A 14,846-nucleotide genomic window follows, 5' to 3' on the forward strand; every position below is an offset into this window, starting at 1 on the left:
GTCCACAGTCAGTGCTGGTTGTAAATATTTTTGTTGTTGTTCACTTCTGTTCTTTTAAAATAAATCTGATCAAATCAAATTGGGATTCTGTTAATAAAAATTTATTAACTTAGTGTGGCCGATATTGAATTGGGCGCTCATTCTCAAGCCTAACATGAAATCAAATTATATGATCCAAATTTATGAGAAATTGTGTAGGCTGGTTTATAAACATAATTTGTAATAAATCATGATTTGTAATAGTTGAACATAGGAGATCGTATTGTATTCAGTATAATTTCTAGCTAGTATGTGATATTTAATTTTACGTGTCGATATAATAATTATACTTTCGCAGATTATGCTGCATGCAGTGTTCCCAGATGTGTATACATGGGCATCATTGGCCTTAAGTCAAATAAGTACTTTTAATGTTCATTTTAATAAAAATAAAATAATTCCGTTTACTAAAACCTCCTTTATCCATTTCATTTTCTTATTTTAATTGGAGTGTTGAATTAACTGGGGTAAGGCAGCAGAGGATAACAAAAACAGTTGCAGTAAAAAGAGTCATTTAAAAAAATCACTTAGGTGTTGGTGAAATTTCATGCTAAGCACACCGCATATTTTTTATATAGCCCTGGAATAAAAACAAAGGTAAGCGATTTCCCCAGTGTAGTTTTTTGTAGTTATGACATATTGGTAAAAAAGTAATTTGTTAAACCCTAATGAAAATGTTAACTGAAGGGGTGTTTAACTGGCTTAGCCAGTAGAGTGAGCAACTCTTGATCTTGGAGTTGTAAGCTCGAACCTCACGTTGGGGATAGAGATTACTTAAAAATGTTAACTGGAGGAGTGCATATGGCATCATTTATTGTACCTCCCCTACATATTCTTTTCTTCTCACTCTGTCAAGTTTTAATTTTTATAAATAATGATGTATTTTAATCTATTTTTATTAAGCTCTGAAAACCACTAGCTCTTAAGGTGAACAGACGTCATTGTCACACCATTTCTTAGGATATGTGACAGAACATTCTAGATTATTGAGTTTTAGCTCTATTTTGCTTGACTGTTTTAAAATACTTTGGGCAGATAACAGAAGAAAATTAAAATAGTGTTATGCTGCTGATAAAGTATAGATTAATCATACTACATGCAGGCTGACACTTTTACTTTCCTACCAGGTAGTCTTTGCTATATATTTTTTTCTTTGGAAAGTAAAACTTCTTCACTCATGAGTTACTAGTTATTCCTTATCCTTGTTCTACTTTCTATGTCATAAGAAAATAGGAGGTGAAAATGTTGACCTGTAATATAAAATATGTCTGTCCTGTTTTAGTTGTGTTTACTAATGTCAAGAATATGGTTGATATTCACCCATAAATACTGCTCAAGAGTCTGTTCTTCTGCACATGAGGTACCAGGCATATGCCTAGTGTTACACACAGCAGAGTTGATTTCAGCTGATTTGTAGGTGTTCTTGCAGTTTAAGAGTGCTTTAATTAAAACGAAGAAACCTGTCAAGAGAGTTTGAAACATGGGATCTTGTTTCTACTGAGGTACATTTGTTTATAAAGCAATTTTCCTGTTTATAAAATGGTATTGTGTTTTACTGGATGTCCACTAATACTGTTCCTAGAAAGTTTTTAATGAATAGTACAAGGCTATTTTTTTCTCATTTGAATCTTAGCTATTTCTAAATATTTCCAGTGTGAACTGGTCATTTACATGTGATTTCTTTATGCTTCTGTGTATTTTATTGAAATAATTTCCCTGTGTGCTTCCTTTATAACCCATGTATTATAAACAGGCAACACATTTATGCTATGTCAGCCAACCCATAAGTATCTCTTGAAATTTGTTCTGTTTATTTTCTTTTCATTTAATTAGTACAGATAAAACAGATTCTGTTCTTGAAAATTTCTACCAGGTAAACAGGGGTCAAGTATATTCTGAAAGTATTTTTTAATTATACTTTTAAAATAAAATCACATTGCTCTCAACTTCTCTGTTGTAATCATTTGTTTTCTGAGACACGATCATTTGCTCAGGAAATGAAATTTTAGCTTCAGTTAGTAGGAAATTTTAAGTTTATGTTATCCAGCAGAATATGAAATTATATTTTGGATATCTTTGGGAATCCCTGAGTGTTTCTTTTTCTGTTAGGAAAATATTATACATCAAGTGATCTTTCCCTCTTTTCTTTTTTAAGCTTCTGGTGATATTTTTCTTTCTTTCAGCATATAATCAAGTTTCACAGAGCTTCTAAAGCAAACAAGAAGCCAGTTCAGTTACCTCGGGGAATGGTGAAGTCACTATTGTATCAGATCCTAGATGGGATTCACTACCTGCATGCTAACTGGGTGTTGCACAGGGATTTGGTAAGTTGGTATGTAGTTAGGTTTAAGCAGAAGGATGCATTTATAGTTGGTTGATTTTCTAGTCGTCTCTACATATCAGTGCTGCATAGACTTGCAAACCTTGTAGAAGGGTGAGAGTGCTGTAGTCTCCTTACAGTCTAGCCTCGTGCTGTTTGTATGATGCATCCTGCTTCTCTGACGTATACTGGCTGGGGTTCCCTGAAGAGGTGAAAGAGGGCACATTTGTTTTCCTAAGCTTTTGTTTACTTTTCACTTTATAAATGAAGTCTAATTGATTATTAGATGCTAAGCAAACTCTAGAAATCGATATATTTGTGAATAACTTGGAAATGAAACTTCGGAGCCTACTGAAACTAAGTTACATATTCGGAGAGGAGATCTTAATTCAATCTGCTGGGTTGTTGTTTTTTTATGTTTATTTTTTTGAGAGGTAGAGATCAACCTGCTTATTTTTAAGCCCCACTATATTAGTAGCAGTCTTTTGACCAGTAACATTTATTAATCATCATTATTGAGTACATTATTGAGAAGCCTTGCCACGTTAATGCACATTAAATTCTTAAGAATTCCACATGGCAGAATAATTTATGCCTTTTTATAAAATGCATCTAGCATGAAATTTTTCGTTAAATGGTGTGTTGTTCATTCATCTTCCTGGATGTAAATGATTTAAATCTCAAATTCCCCATATTGCATAATTACCTTGTGCTTTGTTGTTCTTTTCTTTGTAAAGGTGGTAACTATAGTAAAGTCTGTGACAATGCCTTCATTCCAGACAGTTACAAACACAGTGCTGGAAGTGATGACTTGGTCTCTGATCACATGTGTCACATAGTCACTAATAGTGACTTCGTCACTAGTCACTTAGTCACTCAGTGACGTAGTCAATAGTGACTTAGCTTTTAGCCCTGTAGACGTTGAGATGGAGCTGATCTGCCCCTTGCACCTAGTCTTTCTGAGCTGCTCTGTGTTTAATGCCTTCAGATCAGATGTTGCCGTGTCATAATTTCTTGTGCTTGCATCTATTTTCAACAAATCTCCTCGCAATGTGCTTAAGGCTACTTATTTTATCTCCAGGTCACATACCTAGAAAGCATTTAGACTAGGACCGGTAACATCAGAAATTTGGTCGAAGGAACTTGTTTCCGTATGCAAATTTTATTTTTAATATTATTAGGGTATTTTATTTACAGTGGAATTACAGAAGTGAGACAAGTCTGTCGGTTCCTTATGAAGCTGAAAGTAAATTTCAACTTTTAGGGGAGTCAACTATTGATACTTTTAAGCTACCGACTTTTTTTATGATCTCCGAAAGAATAAAATATGGCAAAAGGGCATTTTTCCCTAATTATGCTGAGATGACACTACATTTTCTTTTGGTTGTGAGTTATTTTTCATCGTGAAAATATGTCTGTTTGTTAGATGAATACAAATTGAAAACAAATCAGCATTTCAGTTGTTATGTTAATATATAATATATTTGAACCACTTACAGTAAAACCAACTACAGCAGTGAAAATAGTTACAGTTTAATTTTTTTTAATTTCTCTTTTGGGAAAGCTCTTTCTATTGGTGTGGCATAGACAAGTTCTCTTTGACCTAGAGATAGTGTGGGATGCTTCATTTTGGAGGTCTCCCCGTCTTTTAGTGGTGTGCCAAGAGGTGGGGGCCAGTGGGAGCAGTGCACCCTAGATGCCAGCATCAAAGGGATGCGCCGTCTGAAGGTGACTTAAAAATAATAAACAGACTTTTATAAGAGAATAAACAGGGGGACACCTGGGTGGCTCAGGCGGCTGAGCGTTGGGCTTTGACTCAGGTCATGATCTCATGGTTCTTGACTTCAGGCCCTTCATCAGGCTCTCTGCTGTCCACGCAGAGCCCACTCTGCATCCCCTGTCCCCCTTTCTCTCTGCCCCTCCCCTGCTCACGCTCTCTCTCTCTCTCTCTCAAAAATGAACATTCATTTAAAAAACAAAAAAACATGAAAAGAGGTTACTTTCGATTGTCACCATATGCTGGCAATTGGGAACAGTGTCAGTGATAAAATATTCTCGTTCTCTGAGAAAACCATTCCCACTCCTCTTACCCCTCTCATCTGCCACTGCTGTCTGTTTAGTTGTTTATTTACCCCAAATATTTTCCGACCTGTAATGTATTGTCTGAGTACTGCTACCTCCTTTGACTCCCCCACTTAGAGTGAAAGCTCTTGAATCATTTGTGTGTGACTGTTCACACCTAAGTCTCTTGTGCATTGTAGACACACAAGGGCCCACGGAACCATTGGGTCATTAAAGTGGTAACATCTGCCCCCAGTCTGGATCTTACCGGTTCAGGTGCTTACTTCTTGAATCAGTCCTCAGTTTCTGTAAGAAAGATTCGTTATCATAGTTTTTGTTAAAATGTGTCCACCTTCCTACTAACTAAAAAGTAAATTTTGGAGTGTTGATGGTATGTAATGCTCAACTATAATTACGTTAGATATTCATATTTGTAGCAAAAAAGTACTTACTCTGAAGGATGTTCTTCAGAAGCTGATAACTTGACTTTAACTCTCTCAAATATTGTTATTTGCAGATGAAATACTTATCCTATTAGAACAAATATAATTAATGGCTAATTATATTCCTTGCTTCTTTGCAGTCAGGTTTAGATGAAATGTGGCAATACTGACCTAAACAGACCTATGTAAGATTTCTAATGTTACGAATTGCTGACGTGCCACGAGAAACATCAGACTAAGATGGATAATTGGCACAGACTCCCTAAAAATATCATTTTAATAATGCCCTAGAATGTTATTGAAAGTTTGCTTAATAAAATTGTCTTCATCATTAATAGAAATAATGATCTGAGATGGTAGAATAATGAAGTTCTTTGTTTGATATGTGCAGTTGAGCTTTAACAGTTAATAATCCTATTTAATAAATACAGATTAATTTCATCACTATTAATCATCACATAGTAGCAGATCAGTTACTGGGGTCTGTCGTCCTTGGTGAGAAATAGAGATTTAATAATTCTGAAACTCTGGTTGGACTGAAGTCGGTAATAATTGCATATGTGTGTGGATGTTTTATGAAGAATGGGCCTGAGTGGCACCTGGGTGGCTCAGTCGGTTAAGCCTCTGACTGGGTTTTGGCTCAGGTCATGATCTCACGGTTTGCGAGTTCGAGCCCCACATCAGGCTCTGCGCTGACAACGCGGAGCCTGCTTGGGAGCCTCTCTCTCTGAGCCTCCACTGTTCACACACACACGCGCTCTCAAAATAAATAAATAAACTTTAAAAGAAAAAGAAGAATGGGCCTGAAAGGAAACACATGAAATATTTATTTTTGTGCAATAATTTGTGAGTCCAAGTCAAACTTTTTTGGTTTTAGAACATTAAAATATGTATGTATAAGTTGGTTTGCTTTACACTTAATCTATTTGCCTTAACTAGAGATAAATAAAAACAAAGATATATGCATTAGCTTTGTTCTTCCCTTTGACTACACTCTTTCCCTTCTTTTATTCTCCTCTCCTTGGGAAATGAAAATAGTCTGACCAACAGGCTATAGTCCTGGTTCTGGCCCTAACGTTTGTATTAGGATCCTCCAGAGAAACAGAATGTGCATGTGTGGAGAGGCAGAGATTTATTTTAAGGAGTTCCCTCGGGGAAATTGTAGAGGCTTGGTGAGTCCAAAATCTCTAGGGTAGGCCAGAAGGCTGGAGACTAAGGGGAAGAGTTGCAGAAAAGTCCAAAGGCAGTCTGCTGGCGGAATTCTCTCTTACTCAGGATAGGTTAGTCTCTGCTCTATCATGGCATTGGCCTCTGACTGAATGGGTAGGGCCCACCCGTGACATGAAGGGTGAGCTGCTTTTCTCAAAGTCTACCAATTTAAATCTTAATCCCATCCAAAAACACCTTCACAGAAACATCCAGAGAAAGGTTTGACCAAATGTCTGGGCACCATGGCCCAGCCAATTTGACACCTAAAATAACCATCCCGTACAAATGAGTAAACAGAGGCACAGAGTTGAAGGAACATGGGACCAGTTAATTCCAATTTTTACTCCCCAATTATCTGCTTATATAAAAAAGGAGTACTGGGTTAAAGAATATTAAGATTTTTTTGCCCGATGCTATAAGGAGGAACTAAATGTGAAATCTTAACGAAAGCTTTGAATAAAGATAAACTTAAGTGAGTCAGAATAAGGAAAAGTTTGAAGTCTGTTAGCCTGTTGGATTGAGTTTGGTGGTTTTTCGGAGCATGAATAAAAAGACATTAAACACCAAATCCTATCTGATACTTTCTGTGTAGAAGCAAAAGTGTGATTTGGCAGTGGTGTCTGAAGTCTTTCCTCTTAAAAGGTTGTCCTTCTTGACTGAATTAAAGCACATTGGCAAGGCCATGAGAAGTTGTCCCTACTAGTGCCTCTGCTGTGACCATTTCAGGTCACCCAGCCACCCAGCCAACTCCCTCTCTTGTCTGTCCTCTTTTGTAGAAAAGATTAGTTTTTATATAACTTTCTAAATTTAAGATTGGTTTTCTTGCGCAGTTGTGAAATAAATGTCTAAGTCAGGTTTCTTTTTTAACTAGGAGACATTCTGTGATTGGGTTAAAATTTGAAAATCTCTGTTAAGTGTATGCACCCTAGTATTTGTAAATTGAAGTGAAAGCTGGCTTTAATCTTCTTTCCTTCCATCTCACTCCATTTACCTGTTTCCAGCCAACTCAGAGATTTCCCTGTGTACTTGAACCCCCTCTTCCCGTCATCTCTAGTCATCTGTCTCATTTAAAATTCTATTCCTCCTTTAAAGCGCTGCTCCTGCTACGCCACCAATAAAGCCCTCCCTGATCACCCTAGCTAGGAGTGAGAATGTTTACATCTAAAGTCCCATAGCAGCTATTTTGAATTACCCAAGGGGCACTTAAACTAGTTTTGGTAGTATGTTCTCTATTTGATTATAAGTTCCTGAGGGCAAAGACTGGGTTCCTCTGTGTTTGTATCCCTCCCAGTGCCTAGCAAGATACAGTCGGTATATACAGTATTGCTTATGTTTGTTGAATGAATGAACTAGCTCATTTGTAGCAGAAACAAGGTGCCTTCCAAGATGGTTCTCCATAGGTTATTTCTGCTACCACCTAATGTTTCTCCCTGTCTACAGATGTGTGCACGCTCCTTTTTACAGCCTACTGAAGTGAAAGAGGGCAAAAAAAAAAACAACCCCTTTGTTCATAATTTTTAATTCTTTTCAGCAGCCTTCCTCTTTCTACCTAGAATTCAGATCTTATCAGTCAGTCCAAAGACCATTCAGCTAATGATACCGATCTGTTGATTTCTTTTATCACACTCTTTTTCTACCCAGTATTTTTGTTTCACCCAGTGAAACCTATATCCTGACCATTTACCTATTTATTCGTGTTCTCTTTATGTCATTTATTTTTTCCAGTGTTTTTCTTAAGGTTAGGACATCTCCATCGTAGTTCATTTACATCCCTTACTTTTTTTCAAAAACATCTTCAAGTCCCAAGTGTGTGAATTATTCTTTAGTTGTAGATAAGGCAGCAGTACCTACCTTGTGAACACACAGCAGTTCTGAACTTACAACTCTCATTTCACTTTTATACTACATTTAAGTGACCAGTTCATTACTGGTCACAATGTAAATACTTTAATTTCTAGCTAATAGTTATTCACTTTTAATTTTGTAGTACACTTAGTGTTGGCTGAATTTTATGCTTTTGTTGAAAATAGTCATCCACCCATATCAGCCAGACCATAGAAATGGTTTACACTTAATTCAACTCTAAATGTTAAGGACTTGGGCTTTCAACATATTTCCTAGGGAACTTAGGAAAGTAGAGTGCTAGTTAATAAAACTGGCCAGTTGACCATTAGTTTTTGTTGAGTATAAATCAAGTTCTCATGGTCATTTATGTGTTCCACTTTTTATTTTATTTTTTTTTAATTTAATTTTATTTTTTTAACGTTTATTTATTTTTGAGACAGAGAGAGACAGAGCATGAACGGGGGAGGGGCAGAGAGAGAGGGAGACACAGAACTGGAAGCAGGCTCCAGGCTCTGAGCCATCAGCCCAGAGCCCGACGCGGGGCTCGAACTCACGGACCGTGAGATCGTGACCTGAGCTGAAGTCGGACGCCCAACTGACTGAGCCACCCAGGCGCCCCAATGTGTTCCACTTTTTAAAAAGCTGATATTCAAAATCTCATTTTAATTATTACCCTAATGGTTTTAGCATAATGGTAATTAACTTGGAACTACCAGGCACATAGGGGTATTTTTACCTTGTTGCCCTAAGTGGAGTAGAATATTAAGTGAGGGATACTGTAACTTTTCATCATAGTTTTTTTTTTTCTTTTTTCATTCAAGCTGAATTACAAGGCTGTATATGAAATTTGGAGTGCTTTGTTGGAGTATTGCAACAAGCTGCTGTAATCACTCTTGCCCGAAAGCATTTCAAAATAGTTTTTTAGGCCACAGTAAATTTCTTAGAAAATAAATCTCTACAGAGATTTCTCTTAGGAGTATCCCAAAGGGGATGTGCTACTGTGAGAGAAGTACATGACGTGAGATAGCCCAGTGGGCCACAGTATATACATATGTAAAAGAGGTTCAAGCCATTTCAAAGCTTTCATCTGAAGTAAAAGAAAAAAAATCTGATAGTGCTGTTGCCCTGCAGTTAATTTTAATTATACTGGGTGGCTTGGAATCACTTGGTGGGGCTTCAGCTGTCCTTGGTGAAGGATGAGTTGGTTTCCTAGCAACCATTAAATAAGATCAAAATCTTTTGAGTGAGCCACTGACTCAAACTCAATTTCATAGGTCCTGCTTTATCTTGGCATCTTACGTATTGATGGTAGCATGATGGATTATTGGGGTATTCTGGATCTGATTCTCTTTGAGTGAAAGATTGCCTGGTTTATTAATTTTGCTTACTGAACACTATATATTTGCTCATGGTGATATGGTTTGTTTTGAAGTGCATTTTTTATTGTCTGCTGAATTCTGTCACCAATAAGTGGAAAAACCGAGAAGCAAAGTAGTTAAATGATGTGATTCTGGCTACTTGGAGAACCGTAACAAAGCTGGATCACTAAATTCAGGGATTTTTCTTCTAGGTTGGTGATTTTTAAATTGCAGGTTGTAAGCCATAAATGAGTCAGGAAAGCACACAACACAACTAGCCTTTTTATTTTTATTTTTTTAATGGAGTAGAATAGAAAAACTATCAGAGTATATCATACGTATTAAGGGCAGTTATTGTTTCATGAAATTTTTGTTTTACTTTTATATGTTTGTATGTTCATTTAATATTAAATCGTTTTCTTGCTGTGGGTATTTGATATGGTTAGGAAAAGAGAAAACTTTAGAAAATACTCCCAAATTATAGGTACTTTGATGTTGTGTGCACACTCCTTGACAGTGATGATAAAATTATTTTGAATAGCAACCGCCCATTAGGGAAAAAAAAAATTCAAACTAGGGTTTTTATATGGGCACGAGAATTTCAGGCAGGTTTCCCTTTCTTCCTTTAATATCTTTTAAATTGTCTGAATTGCTTGCAGTTAACATATATTGTTAAAATCAGAAAAAAAAGTGTTTCATTTCGACTAGAAACTGAGGAAAATGTCTGTTTAGTCTCTTATTGAAGTTCACACGTAACATTCAGTGTAGTTTAGGGTATTTTTATGTTGGTAAAGGATGATGCTATTAAAGAAAAAAAGTAAAAATGTGCATACACTTTCTTTCTGCCCAAAAAGAAGGGCCAATAAATTCTTCGGGGGGGGGGGGGAATAACAAGCAGAAAGGATCCTGAGATTACTCATATGTTGGAACAGGAGAGCAACAAAATAATTGAACAGTTGGAAGAAAAGAGCCTACATTTGCAGCCTCTGCTCTGTTTTTTGCCCCTTCTCTGTGCTTTAGCTTCCATAAAATGAGTATGGGGACCGTGTAAGCATGTTTCTTTAAAACAGATTTTGGGAAGAAAAATGCTCTGGGAAATGTCAGGTTTAATCACGCTTGTTACTTGAGATTTCTTTCATTTACTGGGAGCTCCAGTGATTTACTCTGATTTTCTTATTTGTTTGATTGTATAGCATTAAGATTGTATCCATAAAATTTAGGCTTGAGGATAAAGCGTGGGCTTTATTGATAACAGCTGATTGAGGCAAACTTAAATGAGATTTCCATTGATTTTAATTATTATTGTGAATGTCGTGCTTATTCTAAAGCATGTTTACTTAAATGACCAATTGGAAATTTTCCTTGAAAATATTTGATTGTTTGTAAACAATGTTTGATTTCTTGACAAATGCCGCATTTGCTTAATTTTGATATTAATGTTGAGCATACACAATGGACTGCATTCTATCATATGTAAATAATGAAAAAGTAGCCTGCTTGATTTTACTAAATGGCAGCTGCAAATGTCATACATTTTATAAAGACACGTTACAAGTTGGCAATAAAAATGCTGCTATTTGGTTTACATGTTGCTTGTTAGGCTACTTTTACATTCTGAATGAGTCTTTTCAGATACTTTATCAACACACTGCTAGAATATTTTTAGTCAAATTTCTCACCAATCAAGAAGGGTTATTCTAAATAATCTCGTCAAGGTTTTTGGTGTTTTTTTTTTTTAAGAGTTTAAGACGATATTTTTGAGTGATCCTGAAAATTCAGTAGAAGTAGAGGATTATCAGAGTTTTGAGTCTGATATATCTTTTCTGTTTTTCTCTTCTTTTGACATAATTGATGGGATAACATCATTATATCATTTACATAACTGCTTGCATATTTTTTAAAAATGTTTTGTTTACTTCGAAGGAGAGAAAGAGGGTGTGCTTAAGTGGGGGCGGGGCAGAGGGAGGGAGAAGGAGAGAGAATCCCAAGCAGGCTCCATGGGGTCAGCACAGAGCCTGACACGGGGCTCAATCTTATGGCAAGATCATGACCTAAGCCAAAATCAAGAGTCAGATGCTTAATGGACTGAGCCAACAGGTGCCCCAACTGCTTCCATTTTTTATAAACAAAATTTACTATCATCCAGAGCAGTGTGTTTCCAAAAACAGGACAGATTTGGGAAGGTTTTGTTTAAAGGACTTTTGAATCATATTAAAGACAAGAATTTACCAGGTCCCTGATACAAGTTATTACTACTGGATATAGTGTTAATATATCCTTTTTCTCTTTTGGCCTTTAGACTTTTACATTAGGAAAAGAGAAATACATACTGTCTATAGTCAAAATACCAAGAAATGCTTTTTCTAAAAATAAGTTTCAGAATTTTTTGTATTATATTCTGAAAAACATATAAAAATTAATATTCCAGTCTAGCTTTCTAATAGTAGAGTCAGGCCTTTTAGAGTATTAGAGTATTATATTGTCTTCTAGACTAATGAAGATTTGTCAAAGTAATTTAATCTTTAAAGATAGAGTATATTAGATAAGGTTTTGTCTTATCTCAGCTAAAATTGTTACCTAAACCTGTTTAGATCACAGGCTCCCTTGGCCATATATATCTTTCCGTCTTTTTCAGTTTGATAACTGTATGTCTTTACTGGATACAAGCAAATGAGAAATGGTTATATAAGAGGGTAAAAGTAAGTCTTCCTACAGAAATAAGCACATGCAGCTAGCCATATTTCAAAGTCAGTTCAACATAAAAGTTCAGGACTTTGAGTAAATTTTTATAAATGTTCTAATCAACACATAGGATTTTTTTTTTTAGATTGAGTAAAACTAAAAGTTTCCTCAGGTACAATTAGATATTAAATTAGTAATAGTTATTGAATTAACTGTTGAAGAAATATTTCTTTATTAAAGTTTCCTGCCCCTAGTACAGTTAGGATTTTACTTGTTTTTCAGAGTGTCCCTTTGTTGTAATAACCTATGTCCATTTTTATTATTTATGTATAATTTGCCTTCAGATATATATCATGCCATAGATATAATACTTTTAAGTAGGTGTATAATCTAAGGATCCCTAACTCCCTTTGCCACAATAGATGTGTGAGTTTCTAAGATTAGTTTCAATTCTCTGAATTCATGGCCTTTTCAAACTACAGATGGGCTTGTAATTTAGGTCAGTACAATTCAAGATGCCTATTTAACGAAAATGTAAATGATGGGAGATAGACTGCTAATTTTTTTAATCATTAGTTTAAAAATCTGTGTATGTAAACACCATATACCATTTGAAATGAAGAGCATTTTTTTGTGTTCCCTAATTTCATAAACTAATAGACTATAAAGTTGGAAGGCATCTTAGAAGTGACCATTCCCATTCCTTACCCGGTGTAGTGATTCTTGGTAATGCATGCGGCAGTAACCATGCTGTCACCATTCAGCATTTCCAGCAGTGACTAGTGTTCTGTCTTAGTACAGTACACTTGTTACATAGCTGTAGGCCTCACAAGGTAGAGTCAAAAAATCAGAATGTATGACCCTGACCTCTCTTCTTCTGATTGGTCTTCTCTTTTATTTTTTTTTTCCTTTTGATTAACACCGGCTGGCAAAATCAGGTAGTCTGGGCCTTCATGGTAAGGAGGAAGAGGAGAATCTAAAAATAAAAAAGTAGGTAAAAGGTAGGAAGAAGTAAAGAATAACAACAGAAAAAATTAAGAAGAAAAATAAAGGGTTGCATTCACCCTCGTGGGACTGAGCCCTGCGTCGGGCTCCATGCTGAGTGTGGAGCCCTATTTAAGATTCTTTCTCTTCCCCTGCCCCTCTCCCCAACTCGTGCAGGTGTACACGCTCTCTCTCTCTCTCTCTCTCTCTCTCTCTCTCTCTCTCTCAAATAAATAAATAAATAAATAAATAAATCATTCCTTTTGATCTAGCAATCCTAGTTTTAACACTCTCTTATGCATATTACTAAAAAATGATGAAAAGGCCATCACAGCATTATTGATAATGACAAATTGAAAAAATGTACCTGTGTAACAACTGGAAAATGTGCAAATTGTAACATGCAGAAAAATTGACCTATTGCGTAGCCATTTAAAATTATGTTCATGGGTGGGGGAGCCTGGGGGTCTCAGTCGATCGTCTGACTTCGGCTCAGGTCATGATCTCATGGCTCGTGAGTTTGAGACCCTTGTGCTAACAGCTCGGAGCCTGGAGCCTGCTTTGGATTCTCTGTGTCCCTCTCTCTCTCTCTCTCTCTCTCTCTCTGCCCCTCCCTCGCTCCTGCTCCTCTGTCTCTCTCCCTCTCTCCCTCAAAAGTAAATAAACATTAAAGAAAAATCTTTTTTAGATTATGTTTATGGGGGAAGGGAAACAAAAATGAGATAAAAACAGAAAGGGAGGCAAACCATAAGAGGCTCTTAAATACAGAGAACGAACCGAGGGCTCTGCTAAGGGGAGGGGCTAAATGGGTGATGGGCATTAGGGAGGGTACTTGGGATGAGCACTCAGTGTTGTATGTAAGTGATGGATCACTGAATTCTGCTCCTGAAATCATTATTACATTATATTTGAACTAACTTGGATTTAAGTGTAAAAAAGTAATAAAATTATGGTAAGTGTAAGTAATGTTGTTATAACGTTAAGAGAGAAAGCAGATCTCAACATAGTGGAAGTAAAATACTGAGCGAAAAATACGTCAACAAAAGAAAATATACGAAAATATTATGGTTAAATCTGGATGGTAGGAGCGCCTGGGGGCTCCGTCGGTTAAGCGGCGACTTCAGCTCAGGTCATGATCTCGCGGTCCGTGGGTTCCAGCCCCGCATTGACCTCTGTGCTGACAGCCTGGAGCCTGCTTCGGATTCTGTCTCTCTCTGTCTGCCCCTCCCCAACTCTCTTGCTCTCTCTCTCTCTCTCTCTCAAAAATAAATATAAAAAAAAAAATTTAAAAAAAAATGATATTTATTCTAGTTTTAGCTGGAGATAAATTCCTAACCAAGTAAATTCCTGACTATCACTAAAGATGTGATAGATATACTGAAATGTAAAAACGAGAGTAAAAATACTCTTATAGAAAACAATAGTATAAATGCTCTTATAAAATATAAAACGTAAAGTTTGTAGCAAGAAGAAAGTAATATATTAGAAAAATGGCAAAAATAATCGAATCTACCTTTACTAACTAGAATAGAGAGAATTGATGTGAATATTTAAGTTTAGTAACCTAAGCCTCCTTAGGTAAATCTAGAGAGAGTAAATCATAACATGCGTATCAATGAAAGATCCTCAAATTAAAATATTTAAGTTATGTACCAAGCTAATAAAAATTATAAAATCTTACATGGATACACATTGCTTTTGGTTTTGAGGATTGCTTTTATCATACTTAATGGTATTGTTTTGTATAAAAGAATGCTGAATTTATAAAATTGATACTTGAACCTTTCAAGGGCAAAATCTGTTAATGTGTATCCAAAAAAACCTTAAGAATGTTTATAACATTTATGCAAATAATTTGACTTTCTAGGAATTTATCATAGGTACATACAGAAATGTTTGTTATGG

General features: G+C 36.0%; 1 protein-coding gene and 1 long non-coding RNA gene across 6 annotated transcripts in view; one reads left to right on the forward strand and one right to left on the reverse strand.

Annotated features, from left to right (window-relative positions):
• Positions 1–3,320, reverse strand: part of LOC113600862 (uncharacterized) — a 67,549-nt gene extending 64,229 nt beyond the window's left edge. The window contains exon 1 of the long non-coding RNA XR_008293466.1: positions 3,066–3,320. This is a non-coding gene — a long non-coding RNA (uncharacterized LOC113600862). The remainder of the gene's footprint in view (positions 1–3,065) is intronic.
• CDK8 (cyclin dependent kinase 8) overlaps positions 1–14,846 on the forward strand; it is a 124,737-nt gene that overhangs the window by 68,505 nt on the left and 41,386 nt on the right. For 4 of the 5 annotated variants that reach the window (XM_053209919.1, XM_053209959.1, XM_015083752.3 and 1 more), the window contains exon 4: positions 2,223–2,363. In XM_053209919.1, coding sequence (XP_053065894.1) covers positions 2,223–2,363 — 141 coding nt within the window. Of the gene's footprint in view, positions 1–2,222; positions 2,364–14,846 lie in introns of those variants that run through there. The other variant, XM_027064583.2, reaches the window with a different exon arrangement.

Source organism: Acinonyx jubatus, chromosome A1, assembly GCF_027475565.1.
Source record: "Acinonyx jubatus isolate Ajub_Pintada_27869175 chromosome A1, VMU_Ajub_asm_v1.0, whole genome shotgun sequence".
Taxonomy (NCBI): Eukaryota; Metazoa; Chordata; class Mammalia; order Carnivora; family Felidae; genus Acinonyx; species Acinonyx jubatus.